The sequence below is a fragment of the Talpa europaea genome (genome assembly GCF_964194135.1).
Source record: "Talpa europaea genome assembly, chromosome: 2".
Classification (NCBI taxonomy): domain Eukaryota; kingdom Metazoa; phylum Chordata; class Mammalia; order Eulipotyphla; family Talpidae; genus Talpa; species Talpa europaea.
The window spans coordinates 3,623,669-3,646,935 of record NC_140068.1 but is presented as its reverse complement, the minus strand read 5'-3'; the positions used below and the strand labels follow the sequence as shown (position 1 = coordinate 3,646,935).

Here is a 23,267-nt window from a genome sequence, read left to right as displayed (position 1 = left end):
CAGTGGGAACGTGGGCAGAGGCACAGGGAGCTGGGTGCCCGGGCAAGAAGGTAAGAAGGTAAACAACAGTTTACCTAGTTGGACCCAGAAAGGGTAATGCTCTCCAGGGCCATAAACCCTTAACCTTTGGGCGCATGTTCTGCACAGCCACAACCCAAACGCGGACCCTGTCAGCCTCCCTGGAGTGAACCTCTAACTTTCAAGGCCAAGGCCGGGCAGCAGCTGGGCCCTCTCAGCTGTGGGGGTGGGGGATGTGCGTCTCAGGCACCTCTGGGAGCCCCAGCAGGCAGGCCCCAGAACCGCCGCTCAGCCTGGAAAGAGAAGCTTCTCGTGTGGTCACTCTTTGGCCTTGTTGCTTAGGCTGGGACCAGCTTCTCCTCCAGAACTTTCTCCTCTGGACTCTGATACTTAAACATGAGTGGCCCCATGAGTGACTGCCCTTACTTCTTGTGTCCCTGTGCTGCAGGCACCTCCGAGGCTTCGGGCCCCTCTTACCCGGCCCCCCGGCTCCATCCCCACCCTCTGATGGCCTCCTGGGTGCCTCCAGGGGCTGACGGGACACCTGCAGGCCACGCTCAGACTTTCCCACACACATCTTGTACCCACGCGTCTCCCCCCCAGTCGTGTAGGGTCCCGCTGCCCAGTCCCCCAGGTGTTCTACCTGCTCCCTGCCCCATGCCCCTCCCCCTTGGACCTAGTGCTGCTCCCCAAAATCCCCCCTGCTCAGAATTGGCCCGTGGCCCTGCCCCAGATTTGGGGATGAGCCACTTTAGAAATGTGGCCCTCACAGCAGGGATTTGGAGTCACAATGACTGAAACCCACTGCTGAGGGGAGCAGCGGGCGGGACAGGAGAGGTCTGCTTTGCCATGTGGGTTCTCCCTGGCCGGGGATCAAACTCATGCTGCAGAGGCTGTGGATAGCTTCATAGTGCGGTGCTTAACCCCTGCACCACCAGGGAGGCCCCTTTATTGGGAACTTTAAAAAGAGCTTTGTATTCTACTATTATCACAAATTGATGAATGGGTGGGGGGATCTACACTTGAGCAAGGATGATAAGCTACACTGTGCGCTCGTTCATTAATGTAAACAGGATTATTAGTGTAAACAGGATTTTGAACATGGAAGTGTTACTAATCCAAAGAGGAAGCCAGAGAGAGAACAAAGCTCGTCCTTTGTGTAAAGTGTCATACAAAGCAGACTATTGTTTTGGGTAGAGCCGCACAGAAACCTATTCATTCAGAAAACGTGTTGGCTGCCTACGAGGTGCCAGGCACTGCCTCAGGTACCAGGGATCCGTTAGAGAACAGAGGCCCAGACCAAGGAACAAGCAAGCACAGCACGCCTGCCACACGGTGCTTCCTGCCAGCAGGACGCGGTTTTCTCGCGGGTTCTCAGGGAAGCACATGCCTGGAGCCTTGTTCAGACTCATGCTGCAGGCCACACCGGTCCACCAGTTCCTGCATGTGGAGGTCTGGGGTGGCCCAAGAACTTGAGGTTAAGCCCTTCCCAGCAATGCCCAGCAATGCCCATGCCACTGGTCTGCAGCCGGCCTTCACGAAGCATTGCTAGCAGAGGGCTCGTGTCAACACAGAGAAAGGGGTTCGGCAGTGGGGCCGGGAGCGCGATGAGCACAAGCTGGCTCAGGTGTGTATGTCTAGTCTCTGTGTGATATAATCCTGGGGTGAGGGGGTGTGTATTGGGAGGGGGTGGCTGAGCAAAGAGCTACCTCCATGCTGATTTGTTCGCTGGGCTCTGAGCTAGGCATTATTTCATTAAATTCCCCTGATTTTACAACTTCAGATTACAGATCAGGGAAGCATGGCTTGAGAGGGTACAGTTTGCTTCATAATTTCTACATCTGGGTCCTCAGAGAAACAACCAATAGAACATCTTTCCATATAAAATATTTGGACTTAAGGGGCTGGCTTGTGGGGTGTGGCAAGGTCAAAATCTGTAAGACATGCTGACAGGTGGAACTCAGGCGTTTCCATGTTGCAGTCTTGGGGCAGAATTTCTTTTTCTCTGGGAAACCTCAGTCTTTGGTCATAAGACCTCCGGCTGATGGGCCGGGGCTCACCACATGATGGGTGAAATCCTTTCCTTAGCTGCTTGGGGACCTTGATCACATCTACAAAGTAACCCCTAGTAAACACAAAGTAACAGTATTTAACCAAACAACTGGGCCACGAGGCCACAAATGAACCACAAACGAGCCATTACAGATAGTTGTGGCTGAAGTTGGTTTTTAAGACCAGATCGCACCTCCAAGACACTGAGCCTTGTCTTGGATTTCTCAGTGAGGCTGTTCAGACGACAGCGGCCCACGGACTTCTGGGTGAAGGACACAAACACACCTGGAAAGCAACAGTGGCCAGTGGGATGTGCTAGGCCTCTGCACCTGCACGTGGCAGCTGCTAACTCTGCAGGCGGTCACTGCACAGGGCAGGGGGCCCGGTGCCGAGGAGCTCAACAGGCCGCCTCGGGGTGACCGCAAGCATCTTCCACCCCATCTTTCGTCTATCAGTGAATGAAGGGTTTGGTGTCGCCGGGCCCCAGTTCTTAGTCTCCCATGTCTGCACTCTGCTCAGAAATGCTGGTCCTGCGGACCGTCCTCTGGCTGCCCTGGTCCCGTGTTCAGCTGGAAGTGGAGACACTTCCCCCAGGTCATCGCATGAGGAGCACGAGCCCGAGAGCGGTTCCTCGAGGAACCAGCGCCACCTGGTGTCGCAGAGCAGCGCCGCGCGGCTCCCTCTCCTGGCCCAGGAGCCGGCAGCCACTCATGGGCCTTTTCCTGGGTGAGGGTTAAACGGCCTCTGGCGATGCGCAGATGTGGTGCGTGTGCACGTGGTGTGTGGTGTTGGCGTGACATGTGCACGTGTATGTGTGGGCTGTGTGGCAGGGATGTGTGTGAGTGTGCGTGTGCGTGTGAGCTGTGTGTGTCTTCGTTTTCCAACATTCTTTCATCTGCTCCTGCCGTGTTTGATATTTGCAGCATTCAGCCTTGAAAATACCCAAAGGCGAAGTTTTGTAGTGACGTGTAAAAATCTATACATTCTCCTTTCATTATTTATGGCTCAGCACATCGCACCTGCCCCCTGTGGCAGGTGAAGAAAATGCTGTGAGAATCTGAGAGGCTTGATGGAAGCAAAAGACATCAGATACAGCCCTGGGCCCTTTCTGCTCCCTCAGAGCTTTGGAAATGAAGACAGAGGGGCTGGGGTCCTCACCTCAATACCCGCTCCCCACCCCACACACTTTGGGGATTTTCTTAACGGGTTACTTAAGGGCATGGAAGGAGAAAATCTGGAACACAGAGGATAAAGAAGATGAAGACAAGGTGATCTCTACGAAAGGCATGTGGAGAGACAGACGGGGCCTCTCTGGTGGCCTAGGGGTCAGTCTCAGCGCTATCACCACTGCAGCCTGAGTTCAATCCTCAGCCAGGATTGAAGCTGACCCACAGGGCACAGCAGACCTCTCCTGTCTCCCCTCAGCAGTGTATTTCAGTGGATCCCCCTGTTCTGCTCCCCACTTAGCCCCCGCACCATTGGCCTACACCCCAGTTCTTCTGCACAAAAATAAATAAATAAATCTTTCTTTTTTTTTTTTTTTTAAAGTAAAGATATTCAACATATACACGGAGGCTTTTAGCTACCAGAATGATTAAAAAGAATCAACTTGGAAGAGCTGATAACACTGGCCCCTCACTTCTGCTGGTCAGGGTGGCTGGTGCAGGGCAGGTGCAGACTATCTCTGGGCTTTAGAAGCTCTGCAGCCCTGGTTTGTCCAGGCCCCACCACAGGCCATGCACACTTGAGCTTGTTGTCTACCGTGACTTGGAGTGTTTTCCTACTATGGTTCTGTTTTTTTTTTTTTTAAGATTTATTTATTTATACAAGAACTGGGGTATAGGTCAGAGGCGCAGGAGGGCAAGAGAATCCACCAGAGACAGAGCAGGGAGCAGAACAGGCAGATTGACCAAAGACACTGCTGAGGGGAGCAGTGGGTGAGGCAGGAGGGGTCTGCCCACCAAGTGGGTTTCTCCCTGGCTGGCCGGGAATTGAACCCACCCTGCAGAGGCTGTGGACAGCTTCACAGCACGGTGCTAAACCCTCTGCACCACTGGGGAGGCCCCTATGGTTCTGTTTTATTAGGAGAGTTAAAAGAAAAGTGGAACACTGTTACCACAACACTGCGAGGTCGTGAGTTTAATCTTTTGCTCATTTGTGTGATGAGAGCCACTCCTGGAAGGGGATTTCGCAAGCCAGCAGTAACTTGCATAGCCCACTTTTCAAAATGTAGAGTGAGACCAGAAAGAATGGGTGGTCTAATGATTTCAACTCCATGACCCCAGGAGGGGCACTCTCCCTCCCTGTAACTTTCTAATAGTTTTTGAAGTTCATTGCAGAAGTTATAATGAGCCTCCGTGTGAGATGGTGTATTTGAAGTGCTTTGCAAACATTTAGACAAGTGTAAATGATTATTTTTATCACAGGCAAAATTTAGGAGCCAGAGGGAGGAAAGGGTGGTTGATTGTGGGAATCTCTCTTTTTCTCATAATCCAATAGACAACTGTGACAAAAACTAACCCTCAGCTACAGCCCACAAAAAACATAAATCAACCTATTATTTTCTTATATAAAACAAACTTGACTGGATATTTTAGAGTTACCATTTTTTCCTTCTGTCACCAAATTGTGAAACTAGGTAGATATGTTTAGTGCCTTTGAGGGATACAACTTTCAGATTTGGCTAAGACATTTTCCATCTGAACATTTGTGTAGTGTTCACCTAGAGTTGTTTCTGTTTTAGTGAGATATAACTGACAAAATATTTAAAGTATACAATGTGTTTTATATATACACTATGAAAAGATTCCCTTCATTGAGTGAATTAACACATCCATCAAGCCTTCATTGCACAGATGTATTTACTTTTTTGGGGATGATAAAATTTAAGTTCTATTTTCTTAGCAAATTTCAATTATACCATCCAATGTTATTCACTATGTCACAATGTTATACATTAGGTCATCAGACCTTATTTGTCACATAACTGAAAGTCTGTACCCTTTACCAAGCTTCCTCTCTTTCTCCAATCCACGCCCCGCCTCCAAACTCCCAGAAAACACTTTTCTACTGTCTGTGTCTATGAGTTCAATTAAAAAAAATTTTGGGGGGCCTCCCCCGTGGCACAGCAGGTTAAGCGCAGCGCTGTGGAGCTGTCTGCAACCTCCACAGTGCGGGTTTGATTCCTGGCTGGCCAGGGAGATGCCCATATGGCGTGGCAGACCTCTCCTGTCTTACCCGCCACTCCCCTCAGCAGTGTTTTTTGTCCATCTGCCTGTTCTGCTCCCTGCTCTGTCTCTGGTGAATTCTCTCACCCTCCCGCACCTCTGGTCTGTACCCCAGCTCTTGTATGTGCAGATAAATCTTTAAAAAATTTTTTTTCACTTATAAGTGATACCACCCAGTATTTGTCTTTCCCGCTCTAATTTCATTTATCATTAATGTCCTTGAGTTCCACTCATATTGTCGCAAATGAGAGGATTTCCTTCATTTTAAAGACTGAATAATATTCCAGCGTGTGTGTGTGTACACACACTGTATATTGCCTGGAAAAAGCTTCACCTGTCTTTCAGTTCTAAAGACAGCTTTACTGAGTAGAGCATTCTTGGTTTGAAGATGTTTTTCATTCAGCACTTTGAATATATGATTTTGTGCCCTTTTGGCTTGCAAAGTTTCTGCTGAAAAATCTGCTTATAGTCTTATGAATGTTCCCTGTACATAACAAGTTATTTCTTGCATGGTGCTTTTAAGTGTTCTTCTCATTGTTAACTTTTGACAATTTAATTACAATGTGTCTCTGTGGGCCTCTTATTTGTTACAATTAGAACTTTCTGGATCTGGATATCTGTTTCTTTTCATGGGTTAGGAAACTTTCAGCCATAATTTTTTTGAATAGGCTTTCAGCTTCTTTATTTTTCTCTTTTCTTTCTAGAATCCCTAAAATAGAAAGACTAGTGCATGACATGGGGCTCCACAAGTCCTTTATGTAAGTTATCGTCACCCTTCTTATTCTTTTTTTCTATTTGCTGCTCTGACTGGGTGAGTTCCACTGCCCTGTCTTCAGGTTCACTGGTCTTTTCTTCTTCTTCAACTAGTATGCTGTTGAACCTCTCTATTGTATATTTAGTTCAGTTATTTTTCAACTCTATGATTTCTGTCTGGTACTCTTAAATATTTTCTATCTTTTTGTTGAAATTCTCATTTTTTTCCACACATTACTCTCCTGGCATTGGTGTGCATCTTTATGACTGTTCTTTTGAGCTGCCTATTAGGTTAAGCATTATCTATGCTTCTTTAAGATATATTTCTAGAAATTAATTTTGTTCTTTTGTTTGGAACATATCCCCCATTTCTTAACTTTCCTTGACTCTTTGTGTTGTTTTTGCACCTTAGATAAAACATCCATCTCTACCAATTTTGACAGAATTGTCTCATGTAAGAGATGAACCTCATTCATTAGCCCAGCCCAAGGTCCTAGTTGTCTCTCATACTTTCTGACTGTCCAACCTTCTTTCTTTGTTGTTAGTGGCTTCCTGTGGTTGAAGATATGTTAAGACAAGCAGAGGATTGCATTCAGATGCAGTCTGGCTAACAATCTGGCCCTCAGGCAGCTGCTGGGAAACCATGTAGTCAAGGTCCTCCCAGGGAGAAACTGGTAAATGCAAGTTTTTGCTTGTTCTCTCTGTGCTGATTACAGGTGTCTAGCTGCAGGGGGTGGGATGGAGTTTCTTTGTTTACTACAATCCTGTGGGCATTGTGAATACAAGCCCCTCTAACTATTATTGCCATCCCTCAGGTGGCAGTTACAAAATTGGACCACCAGATGTGTGTGAAAACTCCTTCCAGGAAGATATGTGTGACAAGGAGAGGTGGGAGAGTATGTTCTGGCTTTCCTGGTCAGTAAAGAAGACCAACGTCAGACCTTAGAGATCTGTGAAATTAGAAGCCAGGCTCTAAAAGGTGGCAGCTTTTTTTTTTTTTAAAGATTTATTTATACAAGCACTGGGTACAGTCATAAGCATGGGAGGGTGAGAGAATTCACCAAAGCCAGAGCAGGGAACAGAACAGGCAGAAGGACAGAAGTACACTGCTGAGGGGAGCAGCGGGTGTGGCAGGAGAGGTCTGCATGCCATGTGGGACCCTCGCCCAACGGCTGGGGATCGAACCGGCGCTGCAGAGGCTTCGGGCAGCTTTGCAACCCATTGCTCAACCGCTGCGCCATGGGGGAGGCCCGGCAGCTTTTTTTTTTTTTTATAAAGATTTATTTATTTTTATTATTTATGGAAAGAATAACTGGGGTGTAGGCCAGAGTGTGGGGCATGAAAGGATTCACCAGAGACAGAGTGGGGAACATAGCAGGTGGATCTACTGAAGTCCACTGCTGAGGGGAGCAGCGGGGAGACAGGAGAGGTCTGCTGCGCCACCTGTGGGTCAGCAACCTGGCCGGGGATCAAACTCATGCTGTAGGTGTGATAGCACTGAAAATTAACCCCTACATAAAAGGTAGTAGCTTTTAAAGTGTTTAGATAAATCTCTTTCAGGCATAGATGGAAGATAGGTGATTTTTGTCTGTTCCCTCTGTACCGAGTCCTTGGGTAATAATAGCCTGTTAAGAATTGATTCTTTATTTGTTACAGTCCTACAGGGATGGAAGTGTCTCTGGCTAGCAGTGCCAGGTGATCAGAGACCCATCCTTGGGCAGAAGTTCTAAGAGCTGGTGATAATGGTGAATAGGGAGGCATGGGGATAAGGAGGGAGTTGTCATTCACTGAAAAAACATATTGTGAATACCTACTATGTGCTAGGCACTAGAGGTTAGAAAGACAAGATGGGCACCAGCCTTGTATTAACAAAGCTCAGAATCTTAGTGAAGGGAGAGGCCAACAATATTTCAGTGTGATAAATGTTTAACAGGAGTGTGTGCAGTTGTCTGAGAGTTTAGAGGAGGTGGACAGATGCCTTCATTTAGGAGTGATGTCTGATCCGGGTCTTGAGGGTTGGGTAGGGGCTGGCAGGCAGGGTGGACACGCTTGCCTTAGACATGGTAGATTTCTTAGAGACAACAGTCACTGCCCCAAACTGCTTTAATCATGTACAACCACAAAAAGAAGTTTGTGGCTTTAGACAGCACCATTAAAAATCTGGAAGTCTCAGTTTGCTTTCCTGTTGAATAGGGAGAGTAACATCAACCGCTCAGAATCACAGGGAGAATGAATCAATTTATGTGGTTTGCAAGAGCAAGTGTTTACTTATTAGAAAGCCTCCAGGGGGAATACGTGGAAGGAAACAGTAACAGGGAAGAGAACAACCAGGCATGAACAATGGAAAGCAAATGGAACTGGACTCTCATTAGCCCTTGATGGATTGATCTTCTGTCTCTGAGTTCCCAAACTCCCAGCAGTTTCAACCTAAAGCTTGTTCAATATTTTAAAACCAATTTAAAACCAATTTTTGAGTTTGCCTTTTTTAAAAAAAATATTGCATTAATCAAAAAATACATTAAGTTTAGGGTGAGCAGCCTAACTGATGAGAAAAGTCTGATTGGGCCCCAGGAGACACGGACTCTCCTGGCTGGATAATGTGAGAGTCTAGTAAGAAAGACTAGAAACCACTCGGCTTTCAAGAGGAGACGGGTGGAGAGGTGCCACAGGCAGTGGAAGGGAAAATCTCACCGGTGAGTTAGATTGAAAGGGACTGTGAGGAGGGCTAATGAGGGTATTTGTATTTGCAACATTCAGACACCAGGCGGCATCTGCATCTTCCGTTCAGGGTGCGGTGGAGTTTTTAACGTGGGGCGTGTAGAAGGGCTGTCCTTTGTCCACCCCAATTTAATGTCTGTCAGTGGCAGTCTCTGCAGACAGCCTCCGTCATGCTGGTAATGATGCTTAAGGCCAGGTCTCACTTTTTCCAGCTTTTCTGAGTTGAACATTAAGGTTTTAATGACTTAAAACAATTGGGGGGCTACCTCAAATTTTAACACCAAGGTTGGCTGGATGCTCTTGAATGAAGAATGGGGGGATCATGGGCGGGTCAAATACCTGGATGGCTTTAGGTTAAATGAAGCTTTTCTTCCCTTTACTGTGACTGTTTTTAAGTGAACAGATGTTAGGGACTCACTTCTGGGCGCTGTGGGTGTGCTTGTGATCACAGGAGCATTGTGGGTGTAAATTACTACACTGACCCCGCTTCTGAGGCCCAGGCTTCGCCCTTTGGGTTACAGTGAAATGAGGCAGGGAGCGGAGTGTCTCAGGGCCATCATTATTTCTGACATTGTACCCAGCAAGCCTGCATTTGAATTCCCCTGAGCTAAAATAAAATAAACAGAAAGAGCATTTGCTGCTTCTGCTATCATGTTTACTTAGTCATGCTAATATTGAATAAATACATCCACAAACTCCCTTGTAGGGATGCACTTCTTTATGCTCTGAATTTAGAGCATTTAGATTGTTAAAATTCTCCACTGTAAAATTAAAATGTTCTGGAATTTCTCTGTCTATTTACAAGGTTTCTGTCAATAAAATGACTAAAGAATTTATCTGGGCAGCTGTGGTGTTTAAACCCTTGTTAACATCTCTATCAGGAGAAAAATAATGAACAAATTCATCAAGTGTGCTGCAGATTTTACTCCTTTCCCCTAAGGTTTGGTTGATCATAATTAATAAATAAAAGAAAATATATTTGCATTTCCCTAAGCCTGATATTGCACATTGGGGAGAGCAGGGCTCAGCATACACAGACTTTAACTAACCAGGACTGAAACACAATGTAGTATAGTTCCTGGTGTTACTTATAAAAAAACAATAAAAAACACCAATAAAACACAGACAACATCTTTGCATTATCATCTCCTTCTATTTATGTCATTCACAGAGATAGTTTTTGCAAAGATTTTAAGCAAAGGACTCTCTGGTGGCCTAGGGGTTAGTCTCAGCCTGTCACTGCGACAGCCTGAGATCGATCCCCGGCCAGGGAGCGACCCACAGGGCACAGCAGACCTCTCCTGTCTCCCTTCTGTTCCCCTCAGCAGTGTGTTTCATTAGATCTGCCTGTTCTGCTCCCCACTCTGTCTCTGGTGGATCCTCTCACCCCCCCCCCACCTCTGGCCTGCACCTCAGTTCTTGTATGCATAAATAAATAAAAATAAATCATTAATAAAAGATTTAAGCAAAGGCCCTTTTGGAAAACAAAGACGTGGAGTTAGTGTGGACCTCTCTAGGTGGAGGTAACTTGCTTCATCTCCCCTCTACTGCCTCTTCTGCTCTGCTCCTTAGCCCCTGCCCTTACACCTGTGGGGAAAACCAGCACGGAGGTCCAGCGACCCGCAGGCCCCTGGGAGCGCCGCAGCTTTCCCAGAGGAGGGCGCGGTGGCTGGAGGGAAGCCACTGTCCCATCGCGTGGCCGTGGACGTCCAGTTCCTGTTGTGTTCAGAGAGAAACCACCACTCCAGATGACCCCAGGAACAGCCCTGTCTCCCCCAGACAGGCCCAGCCGCGCTCAGGCGGCACCTACCTGGCTCTCGGCACCCGAGGCTGAGGACACGGCGCTGCACTCCCCGGCGTGGAAGGCGTCCTTGCAGTCCCGGCAGAAGACGAACTGCGGAGAGACACACGCGTGAGGGCCGGGCTTCGCCGCAGCTCGCTCTCCCTCTCCAAGCTCACCACCACCGTCCTTCGACTTGTTTTTTGCACCAAATTACTTTTTGCAAAGAGAAATAAAGTTATATTTGGCTGGGGTTGTTCACTCTTTACTACAGGGTGTCCCAGGCGCCCTGGCGGGGTCTCAAAGACCAGAGAGTCCGGTTTCCCTCCTTGCAGAGCCTGGTGTCCCGCAAGTGCACAGCTGTGGCTGCTGGTGTGAGAGCGTGAGAGTCACGCCCGACACTCGTGTGCATGCACAGAGGCCTTACACGTGCCTGTAGTTCTTGTGTTGAAAACCTGCAATGGGGAGAAGCACGGACTCGTGCCTCTCTGTGTTGAAACTTCACGCCTAGAACCACAGAATGGGGCTGCGTCTGGGGGTTAGGCCCTTAAAGTGAGTTCTCTGGGGTGGCCCTACCCCAACATGACTGCTGTCCTTTAAGTGGTCAGCACGTGGGTGACAGCACCCACACTGACAGCGGCCAGGTGGGGACGTTCAAGAGGACGGCTGTCTGCAGCCAGAGAGGCCTTGGTCTGCCCACACCTGGGCCTCGCGCAGCAGTGCTGCTCTGCCCCGAGCTGTGGGGCGCGGCCTGGTGGCCTCGGTGAGCGTGGTGTCTTCCCATGTGGGCCCAGCATCACGCGGCACGGTAGGGAGGAGACTTGGAACCTGCTTCTCTCTGCCCATCACCTAACGGGGGAGATGCTAGACAAGTGGGTGCTGACCAGAGCAGCTGCCCCCACTCTCCACATTGCCCCCACCCCCAGACGCACGCGTCCCTCCCCGGCCCTGTCCTGGAGTGCCTGTGGCAGCTCAGAGGACAGGAGTGACCACCGGCCTGCCCGCTGAGACAGCGTGGGAGAGCCGCCTTGGCTCCGTGCCTCAGTTTCCCTGCTGAAAGCCAGAGTAATGGGGTATCTCCCGCCATCACCGTGGGAGGCAGGGGGGAGAGTCCACGCTGGGTGGCCACTCCCACGCCTGGCACGCTCTGACTTTCAGGAGGTGGCAGCCTGGGATCCCGCTAACTGATTTCACAGCCCGAGGAGGAGTTGCTTTTCTAGAAAACAGGTTCCTGCAGGGACATCCCCCTCGCATGGGAGCAAGAGCTCAGAGCGGGCGTGTCCCGGGCAGCTGTGGCTGTGGTGAGGACAGCGCCACAAGTGCGGGTGTGGGCCTGGTGTTGGGCACAGGCCCGGGGGCTCCTCCCCTGGTGGCTGGGCCCCACCCTCCCCTCCAGGCTGGAGGTGCAGACCACCTGGCCAAAAGCTAGGGTGGGGCAGGGGTGCTGGGCCCAGCCAGAAGACACCCCAGCTCTCTTCCTCTCTTGGGACCCGGCTCTGGAAGCCCAGCCGCCACGGGGACACCCACGAGGGGAGGAAGCGAGGCCCACAGCCCACAGGCCAGGCTGAGTGTGCAGCCGTCGACAGCACTACCTGTCAGGTGAGCTGTGTTTCAGGCGGGTCTTTCCGTGCCTGTGGGCGCCGCCCAGGTGAGTCCAGGTGGGTAGGACAGCCGTCCTCACAGGGCCTGCCCAAGTGCAGGCTTGGGGGCCCAAGCATAGCAGGTGTTTCTTTTTTTTAATGACTGTTTGGGGGTGTTCTCTACACAGTAAGGGGTCACTGATGGTGCCATCCTCCACTGCCCGGGTCTCAAAGACAGTGCCAGGGGCTTCAGTGTTCTCAGATTAACACTGTTCTGCAGAAGCCAGGAGTTAGCACTGTTCTGTTTGAGGTAAGGTTGACCTGATTAAACAACTCCAGAACCAAACAGGATATAGAAACCCCCACCAGCTCTGTTCCCCCTTCGCCACCATTCCTCTGCCACAGGAAGACAGCACGCCAGAGTCTTCCCTCCATGCTGTCCTCGCCATGCAGACACGCTTCCCTCCGCCCCAGTCCAGTTTTATTTATTTATTTATTTTTGTGTATAAGAACTGGGGTGCAGGCCAGAGGTGAGGGTGGGATGAGAGGACTCCCCAGAGACAGATTGGGGAGCAGAACAGGTGGATCCACTGAAATCCACTGCTGAGGGGAGCAGCGGGGAGACAGGAGAGGTCTGCCATGCCATGTGGGTAGCTCCCTGGCTGGGTATCGAACTCAGGCCTCCTTGGTAACAGCACTGAGACTAACCCCATGGCTACCCAGGAGGCCCAGTATATTTTTTAAATTAATTTATCTGCTCATCTTTCCATTTGTCCCAGGCCTGTCACTCTTATGTGCAAAGTCGAGGAAATGTGGGCGGTGTGGCTGGGCCACGGAGAGGCGCCCACAGTGTGGGGGGGGGCCCTGACCCCCGCTGCTGCCACAGGAGCACGTCCAAGCTCCTGGCGTGACAGCAACACGCGTCACGTCTTATTAGCCAGTGGATGAGATATAAAATCAGTTTCATGGTAGAAGAACACCCTGGAGGTTGATCAGTTTGTCAGAATAAATAGGCCTTTCCTGACACAAAGACATTAAATTCCTTTTCACACGGTCCTGTAAGACACGGCCTATAAAAATAACAGACGAGAGAGAGCGCATGAAGCCGCAGCCCTCGCTCAGCATGCGGGGGACACACGGGCAGCAAAGCGCCTGGACACTGGGGGACCAGCCAGACGGACACCTGGGTGGTGCCATCTTCTGGGCAGGAGTTCACGTGGCCAGGAATAAGCCACACGCTACACAGCAGCGATGGTCGGGGGCCTGCTTTTGTTCTAGGAGGTTCTGCTTGGAGCGTCGTCTCCAGGAATCCATTGGTGTGAAGTGAAGATGGGCCGGGGACTCTGTTGAGACCCCTGGACGCCGCCCCACGCACGATGGGGATGTATCTAGCAGGTCTGGTTTGACCTCAGAAAGGGCCAGGTTTTTAATTATGTTTCCTGAGATCCACCCCGTCAGCCTGGTGCCTGCTCAAATGCTTAGGCCTCTGGTTCCCAAACTGGGCACCAAGGCACCCTGGGTGCCACCACCACACACGGGGGTGCAGCAGGGACATTTTACATTTTTGAGGAAAATGCGGTGATACCCAACATCTGCTGGGCACCATGTGACTCACTCGAGAGCTGACCGCGTCCGTGTGCACGGAGCTCTTCTGCAGCACACTCTGCAAAGCTGGGTTTGGGGAAGTGACTGTGATGTGGGAACAGCTGCCATGAGCTGAGAAATTATCTTAAGATAAAAAAATATTTTTTCATTCAGTTTCTGTGAATAGTGTCTTCAAGTGACCACTAAGTTGGTAAGACACTAATTCTTACGATTGGACCCACGTATTAAATAAAGAGAACTGTTTGGACTTTCTTTTGGCCCAAAACTACCACAAAACACTGCGTCTCGAAGGGCCTGTGAACAGAGGAAGTTCGGGCTTGGGACTTAGGACACAGGCCCTGCGAAGGGACAGTTCAGGGCCAGCGCTGCTGGGGTCAGGGCATGTCAGGGAATGAGCTTGAGGAGGCAGACACAGCTCTGAAGTCACCACGTTTGTTCTGCCAACTCACCTGTCTCTCTCTCTCTTTTTTTTTTAAGATTTACTTAATTTATTTTTGCATACAAGAACTGAGGTGTAGGCCTGAGGGGTGAGAGGATTCACCAGAGACAGTGGGGAGCAGAACAGGCAGATGGACTGAAATCCACCGCTGAGGGGAGCAGTGGGGACACAGGAGAGGTCTGCTGCGCCCTGTGGGTAGCTCCCTGGATGGAGATCGAACTCAGGCTGCAGTGGCTGCGGACAGCTTCATAGTGCTGAGACTTAACCCTGTGCCACCAGGGAGGCCTCGCCCATCTCCTCTCAGGCGCATGGAGCTGGCGTCACGGAGCAGGTGGGCACCGCAGGTTACCAGGGATGGGCTCGCCCACGTGGTGTCCAGGGTCACCCACAGCGATGCTGACCTGGGGAGCCCTGTCCTGCACCACATGGGGCTTTCCCTGGGATGGTCTTCGCCTGGCATTGACCTGACAAGTGCCCCCACTCCCATGGATTATTTAAAAAAAAGTCATTAAAAAAAATCTTGGCGATGTCATGAAAGCAACATCCTGGCTGTATCGCTTCTCTCGCGCCGCCAGGCTGGCTGGGAGTGGCGCGTGGGCCACGCCGTCTTCCTCCCGGGATGTGAGTTTAAGGGTTGGCTGAGCTCGGCTCCAGCCTGGACTCCGTCAAGCACGCATGCGGGTTTCTGCGGAGGTGTCTTGTCGGTGCAGGGCCTGCGGGCAGTTTGCTTCCAGAGTCTGAGATGATCTGGGTGGGCCTGAGCGAATCAGGTGAGAGGTTTTAAGGGCTGAGGCTGCTCTGAGAAGACAGAGTCTCTCTGGGTCCGTGTGTAGACAGCGGCTTCAAGCCGTGCCTGCAAGCTCCCGCCAGCCCTTCCTCGGGGCCCCTCTGGATTCAGGACCTGCCTCAGACACACAGCCCAGTTGCTTGCAGTCTGCCTCTTGATCCGTCTGTCTGTCTGTCTATGTGTCTGTCTGATCCACCCGACCTCCCACTGGCCCAGCCCTGGAGGGCCTCTGGCTGATACAGCTCAGATCCTATAGAAAAAAATTGTATCAGGCCAGTTTATTCCCTGGCATTTTGCACAGGGACTGATATAACAACAGTGATTTGAATTTTCCATGTTTTTAAAAAAATCGTAACTAAGCCTCTTTCTAGCGTGTTCATCCTGCGCACGGTCGCTCTGGGTATCCAATGCGGGGCGAGTTCCTTGGCCGCAGCCTGACCCGGTCCCTCGACTAAATTGTGAACACAGTTAAGTGTCAGCCCGAGACACTTTGCTCTTTGATCAGCTGCCTGTGAGGTTCACACTTAACTTAAATTCTCACTTAACTGTAGTATTATTTCATCCTAGGCGCCTGAGATGAGACACACAATTAAAAAAAGCTATTTAATAAAGAATAAGCGTAACAAGACAATTTTTTTTCTAATAAAGAGTAGCCAAACTTATTTACCATTCAAATCATGTTTTTACCTTGTTGAGTATTAACTTTCAGGATGAATAAGGTCTTGGGTCGGGACAGCACATACATGGACAGCATGTTGTAACACATGACAGCACACGGTAGATATTTATATGTTTAGAAATCAGATGGAAGTTAGTGTTTCCAAGCAAAGCCTTTGAAGTCAGGACATCTGTGTCCGAAGCCCTTCTCTGTCCCTTATTATCTCTGGGGGCCTCCATCTCTTGGCTTGAGATTTTTGCATCTGTACAGAAGAAATAACGAGCTCACACCTAGTTTCCGGCAGAGAGTAAGTGCAATGTGCGTGCTCGTGTAGAGTTAGGATGCTTTAGAGGCAATGAAATTCTTTTAGAAAGGAAGTGGGGGGGGTCCTCCCTGGTGGTCTAGAGGTTAGTCTCAGGCTATCTCTGCAAAGGCCTGAGTTTGATCCTGGCCAGGGAGCTACCCACGTGGTGCAGCAGACCTCTCCTGTCTCACCCGCTGCTCCCCTCAGCAGTGGATTTCAGTCCGTCTGCCTGTTCTGCTCCCCGCTCTGTCTCTGGTGAATCCTCTCACCCTTGCACCTCTGGCCTGCACCCCAGTTCTTCTTCACAAAAATAAAGATGAGGTTGATGAAGCACCTTGGCATTGTACGCTGTTCATGGTAACCCACCGTCACGTGACAGTCCTGCGTGGAGCTGCCAGCCCCCCCACCCCGGCTGCCTCGGGCACCCCACGAGCACACAGTCCAGTGTCAAGTCAGCGGGGAGTCATTTGATTGATAAACGTGAGTCTGACTTCCCCAAAGAGCCGGCCGTGTATGTTCTCTCTGGAGGCATGACAAGGACTCGCACGAGCGGCGTAGCGGCGTCCGAGGCAGCGGGAACATTCCTGCGGCTGCTGCGCCCCAAGCTGAGCGTGGGGGTGACAGACCTGTCCCTCAGGGAGGCGCCACCCTGCAGGGCGGGCGCGCTCTGAACGCCCCGACTCGGCGCCTGCTTTCCGGCACGACCCGCCGGCACCTCTCGGAAGAGCACTTCGACCAGGGCGCCATGTGTCCCCCCAGCTCCGGGCTCTGTCGGGGGACAGCGACAGTCCGCGGGGGACAGCCCGGGCAGGGCTGCGCGAGGCCGGCAGGGGGCAGCAGCGGCGCGTGCCGGGCCGGGCGAGGCAAAACTCCTCCGACGCCCGCCGGGTGTCGCTCACAGAGCAGCGACAGACAACAGGCTCCAGAGCGCAGTGTGGAGAGAAGGAGCAGGGCAGCCCTTCAAGCGCGCATCCTAAAGTCACAGCACCGCAGGGCGGGCGCCTCCGTCGCGGGACTCAAGACCTCCTCACCCGGGCCCTGCAGGGGCGTCGGGCCCTTTGCAAAGACCCTGTCATCACAGGGCCTCCCGGGGGCACAGGGGTGAAGACGCAGCCTATGAAGCTGTCTGCAGCTGCTGCAGCACAAGTTCAATCCCCAGCCAGGGAGGTGACCCACAGGGTGCAGCAGACCTCTCCTGTCTCCCCGCTGCTCCCCTCAGCAGTGTATTTCAGTCAGTCTGCCTGTTCTGTTCCCTGCTCTGTCTCTGGTGAATCCTCTCACCCCCACACCTCTGGCCTGCACCCCAGCTCTTGCATGCATAAATAAATAAATCTTAAAAAAAAATCCTGTCATTACAAACAAGCTTCAGGGGCACCTCCCTCGGTTTGCACACGTGGAAGGAACTCTGAGGCACACATTCTAGAAGTGAGGTAGCCGGGCCGGAGGGCACGGGTGCTTAAATTTTGGTTGCTTTGGGGACCTGCTTCGTGGAGGATGTGCTGTCTCATGGGCAGCGGGACGTGAGGAGGCTGACCCGGCACCCAGTGTCCCCGGGGCGGCCTCTGTGCAGTGGCAGGAAAGGCACATCCCGTAAGACAGCCCTACTGCCGCGACCTTCTCCACACGTCCACCCACCAGAGCTCCTGGCCGCAGGAAAACTCTAAGGGCTCTTGAGTCCACGCGGCTGAACCAGGGTTGGGGTGGGCTGTGATGGCCCCCACATATCCGCTCCTCTCGCCCTGCTCTGGGACAAGGCACAGGGAGCGGCCTCCCGAGTTTGAATCCGCCTAATGGCTGGGAAAGGACTTTACGAGAGTTTCGGCTCGGTGGCTTTAATAGGACAGCCCCCACCCTGGAGGTGCAGTTAGAGAGAAGGCAAGAGGAGACAAGGATCGGCCTTCCCCCGGGTCCCGGGCCTGGATCTGAGCAGAATGGACGCCCAGCGCCCCTGGCAGGTCCACCACCCTCTCCCTGAGCCCCACTTCTGGCCTCACTGCCTCTGCTGAAACCATTGGAACGGAGGCTTCCTGGGAGGACGTGCCTGCCTGTCCTCTGCACTCTCCAGCTCTTCCCGTCATGACTTCCCTTGTTTCCAAAGGCTAAAGTAGGATTTGGCCGCAAGCTGGGACTCTTGTAAGTATTTGCGGCTAATGCCCGCGCCAGCCCCCCTCGTCCAAACAACCTTCCTGGCGGGTACATTTCTGTCTTTGACTGAAAACTGCCTTTAACATCTTGCAAGGCCGGCTCAATTTTGCTTTAACATCAGCATTTCCCAGACCTTATGGAGCATTTGGCTCCTTCCAGAAAAGGAGCACTGGTCACAGAGCATCAAATTCAACTCCACTTTCAAATATTGCCATTCATTAGTGGGCCCGCTCAAATATTGCCATTAATTAGTGAACATGTTTGAATAAGGCCATTCATTAGCAAAATGCACAGCATATGCCTTCTATAATTTTTAACTGGTCTCTAATCCTTGTGACCTTATCATTTACAATCTGTAGCAAGGCACTAGACTCTGCGGAAATGATTACACTGTGCCAGTCAAGATGTGAAATCCGAGCCATATGGCAGTTGGAGTTCAATTTGTCCCATGTGCCCGTGGGCATCCGTCTGCTCTCGAGCATAGCAGCGGGGACCAAATGCTTCCCTGAACACCTGGGCCCGACCCCCAGGCAACGCTGGGCAGGGCAGCTTTGGAAAGTGGCCATCCACAGAGTCGACACTCCCTGCTAGCACGTCTTAGAGATGATTTCCTTCAGGCGATTCGTAGCTCGTCAATGATCAATCAATCAATCACAATTATATAGCATCGAGCGGTTTCATTGAGGCCCTGGGAGCGTATTGATTCTGCCCCCCACCCCCCGCCCCGATTCTGCCCATCACTTAAAAAAGTCAGGGTTCTATCTCTCAAACATTATCTCTTTCTAAGATATACTTCTGTTAAATGTTTGTCCCTCTGTGTGAAACTATTCGTGCTTATCTCTTCTTTTAAATGGAGAGGACACATGTGTTATTTGTTTTCCTAAAACCCAGGGCTCAGGACATAATAAGTGTCTTTCTGTCTGCTTGGTCTGTTTGCCACATTTGGGGTGGCTGCTCCCAGGAGCTCACAAGTCAGTAGGAGAGGCGACAGTTATGGAAAACAGAAGCACTAGAGATCACCACCGTGTAATAGACACATGTCCTGGATTGTCTGCAACATGTGAATCTCAGAAGTCAAAGAGGTGGGAGGGGTGGGGGGAAGTGGCTTTCCTGCCTTCCCCATTCCAGTCTCTCCTCCTCCAGCCTCATCTACCAGCTCTCTGCTAATAACTCCTCAAAATACCTCCCCTTTCCTGATCTCTCTCCCAAGTTGCTTCTGCCTTTGCATATTTCTGTTTGGATAGGCTGTAGTCACTTCACATTCAAGTCAACTTAGGTTCTCCCTGGTGGTGCAAAGGGTTAAGATGAAGCACTATGAAGCTATCTGCAGTAAGGCCTGAGTTTGATCCCTGGCTAGGAAGGTGACCCACATGGCGCAGCAGACCTCTCTTATCTCCCTGCTGCTTCCCTCAGCAGTGAATTTCATGGCTCTGCTTGTTCTGCTCCCTGCTCTGTCTCTGGTGAACCCTCTCACCACGCACCTCTGGTCTACACCCCAGTTCTTGTATGCATAAATAAATAAAAATAAATCTTAAAAAAAGAATAGGCAGGTGTGCTGAAATACACTGCGGGCGAGATAGGAGAGGTCTGCTGCACCATGTGGTCACCTCCCTGGCTGGCCGGGGATGGAATTCATATTGCAGGGGCTGGCGATGGCTTGATAGCACTGTCTTTAACCCCTGCACCATGAGGGAGGTCCCCAAATAAGGGTAATTTCTGACGTGCTAGTAGCCACATTAAAAAAGTAAAAGAGACAGGTGAAATATATTTGAATATTTTACTTAATCCAATCATATTTTCAACATGTAGACAATATAAAAAGGATACACCATGGAATACTACCCAGAGATCAAGGATAAACTCATGTTATTGGCAGCAGCAGGGACGGAGCTGGAGGCGATGATGCCGTAAGGACAAAGATAAACACTGGGTGCTGCCTCTTATTTGTGGACTATAGAGAAGCCGAACAAAAGGTCAGACAGGGCCTCTCCTGGTGGTGCAGCGATTGAGCGCTGGACTGTGAAGCTGCCTGCAGCCTCTGCAGCACCGGTTCGATCCCCGGCCACCGGCGAGGGTCCCACATGGCGCGCAGACCTCTCCTGCCGCCCGCTGCTCCCCTCAGCAGTGTACTTCGTCGGTCTGCCTGTTCTGCTCCCCGCTCTGGCTCTGGTGAATCCTCTCACCCTCCCGTGCTTCTGACTGTACCCAGTGCTTGTATAAATAAATAAAGAAATCTTTAAAAAAAGAAATAAAACAAAAGGTCGGACAAACTCTACCAGCAGCCTTTGCAAGCTGGGAGGGGAGGGGAGCGCGATGGATGCTGAGGCGGAGCGAGCGCTACGGCGACCGCACCTGCGGGGAGACATCCTCTACTGCCAAAACATCAAGGATGTAAAACAACGGTACTTAATTAGTAAAAAAAAAAATTGCAATATAGATAAACTGACCAAAGCAAAGTGAGCCGTGCCTATTAGTTTATCTTCTTATTTTTGAAGCCATTCATGTAAATCCACAGCTTTTCCATGCACAGAGCAAGTCTTTCCGGAGGGCTCAGAACTTACAGAAATCGTTAACTTATTTTCCTTGGGAGAGAGGTTGGTTGTCAATCATGACATTGAATTTTTTGAGAATTTTTTTTTTCTTCTTAAGTCTTTTGCATGTTGGTGAGGCTCGCACTTGCCTCAGAGCAGCCGGACGGCCCCAGCCCCAGGCTCAGCGCTTACCTGGCTGGCGGCGCCACATTGGACAGGCAGCGTGGAAGAAAGAGAACAAGAACACCTTGCACAGGTGCAGGAAGTGGGGCAAGGTAGGGGGGGGGAGAGAAGATAAGAACAAGAAGAGTGTTAAGGAAAGAAATTCAGATATTTTTCCTAATAAAGGAAATGCTTTGCTTCTAGCCTTTGGAACATTCCCTTTGTGCTGTGATGAGGGAAGAGCTTCAGGACGCAGAAAACCAGTCAAATTACAGAAAATGAGGTGTAACTGCTACAGGGGGCGTGGGTGGGTTTTCCTGCCACACACCGTGAGTTGCTTGTTTCAAGAGAGCAGAACATCAGCCCTGCCCCGGGTTATCCGCGAGTTCCCCGGTGTCGCCGGCGCCTGGCATACCTGCTTGTTCGCTCTGTCAAGTCCTGTCCCGAGGACAGATAGTGTCCAGGCCATTAATCACGGGCTTGGCTGTTGATTGCAGCTGCTGCCGACAGAAACCCCTTTCCGATGTCTGCACCGCCACCCTCCCTTAAGTGACATTATAGGATGAACTTGATGAACATGCAGCGCTAGAAATACGCAGTCGAGTTGTATTCTCGTGCTGTCATGGTTTGGCCGCAGCGAGGGGCTGGAGGTGAGGACATTTGCCTTTCACTGCGAAGCTTCACGCTGGGAGCCTCAACTTAGGAGCCTTAGTTCTGCGTGGTTTCAGCATCAGGACTGTTATTTAGGGCCATTTCCTTGATCCTTGAGAATCAGGTAACCAGACACAGTTCCAGTCTCTGTCTCCAATGCCCAGAAAGGTGGCGCGGTGCCAGGTGCACTCCAGCCACGCTCGTCACACCTCTGCGTGCTCCTGTCACCGACGCGCCAGGACCTCTTGACCGCTGTTCTGATCTGGGACCCAAGTTGTCTTCTATAAAAGAGGGGGCAGTGGGACTTCGTCCAAGGCTTTGTGGACTCCACAAAGGCTCCCCCATTTAGGGTAATGGCAGCACACTGGCCGCCGAGAAGTAACTCCTAATTCCGTCTCCCCCCAAGTAACTTCTGCTCTACTCAAGCAAGATGGATCCTGCCTTCCCCAAGGTCAGTGCTCAGCCACATTCAAGCTCAAGGTCACGGTGCTTCTGTCCAGTGCTTGACACTGTGCCCTCTGGAGGCTGCAAATCTGTAGTAGCTTCTCAGGCAGTGACTTAGGATTTCGGCGCAGCCGCGCCAGCCCTGCAGCACGTGGGGTGGGCTGGCGCTGAGGCCTGCATGGGCACTGGCCTTTGGGCAGGGATGGCGCTTCCTGCTGAACTGGAGATCTCTGCACACGGCCAGGCAAGCCTTGGGTTTCTTTGGTATTTTTAGTAACATGGAACTTTGGAGGAATCTAAGATTTAATTTTAAGGCTAGTTTGACTTAATGTAAATTCTATTTACATAAAGTTTTCTATGTCAAATCCATCATTAAAATTTCTTTGTATTTCTGGGGGCCTCCCTGGTGGCGCAGGAATTAAAGTCTTGGCGCTATCAAGCTGTCGGCAGTCACTGTGGCCTGACTTTGATCCCCGGCCAGGGAGCTACCCACATGGCGCAGCAGACCTCTCCTGTCTCCCCACCGCTCCCCTCAGCAGTGGATTTCAATCCATCTGCCTGTTCTGTTCCCCACTCTGTCTCTGCTGAGTACTCTCACCTCCCGTACCTCTGGCCTCTATCCCAGCTCTTGTATGCATAAATAAATCTTAAAAAATTTCTTTTTATTTGTATAAATATGTTTGAAGAAGATATAATAAACATTCTTTGTGGTCCAGCTATCTAAAATGTCTTGACCCATCTCCCTTGAAACCATCAAAGTGCTCTTTTCACATTATTTAAATGAATTCTATCCACATACATGTTTCACATACCCAGGAGCCCTGAGATTTGACTTGAGAAATTGTGACTAATATGTTTTAATACTTGGAAAAATACAGTAAAATCTTCTTTCTTTATACCCAGAAATTTGTCTTAACACTATGCAATACTGAGAGTTAGAATATCCAAGACCACACTAAATTACATGGAAAATAAAAAAGCCATACCCAAATTATTATCATTTTTAAGAAATATGATAGTAGCAAATAGCATTTAACACACAGTGTAATAATGGTAATTAATTATTAGAGAATCATAAATTAAAAAAATCATTGACTGGATAAACAAAACATAATTGTGGCAATGGTGAAGAGAGGGGTATGGAGGGCACCCCCACTCTTCAGGGGGGCCTGCACCCCACAACAACTCTCTGGAGGCAACTGAACAGCACTGCATGGTTTAACTCCAAGATAACATTAATTGTAGGAGGCACCTCCAATTTAATCACAACCTGACAGCTGAGGGAAAAAGTGCCACCGTGGACATTCACATTATTGAGAACACGGTCGCGGGCTTGGACACGCAGCAGTGCATTCCTCAGCACTGGGGGAATGCCAGGGGGCAAAGACCTAAAGCCTCTGACCCCCAAACTTC

At 50.6% G+C, this 23,267-nt stretch overlaps 1 protein-coding gene across 1 annotated transcript in view; it reads right to left on the bottom strand.

The window, feature by feature from the left end:
- Window positions 1-23,267, bottom strand: part of PRKN (parkin RBR E3 ubiquitin protein ligase) — a gene marked incomplete at both ends in the record, with an annotated part of 806,365 nt that overhangs the window by 5,132 nt on the left and 777,966 nt on the right. The window contains one exon of the mRNA XM_084228791.1: window positions 10,579-10,662. Within this exon, the coding sequence (XP_084084917.1) occupies window positions 10,579-10,662 (84 nt within the window). The remainder of the gene's footprint in view (window positions 1-10,578; window positions 10,663-23,267) is intronic.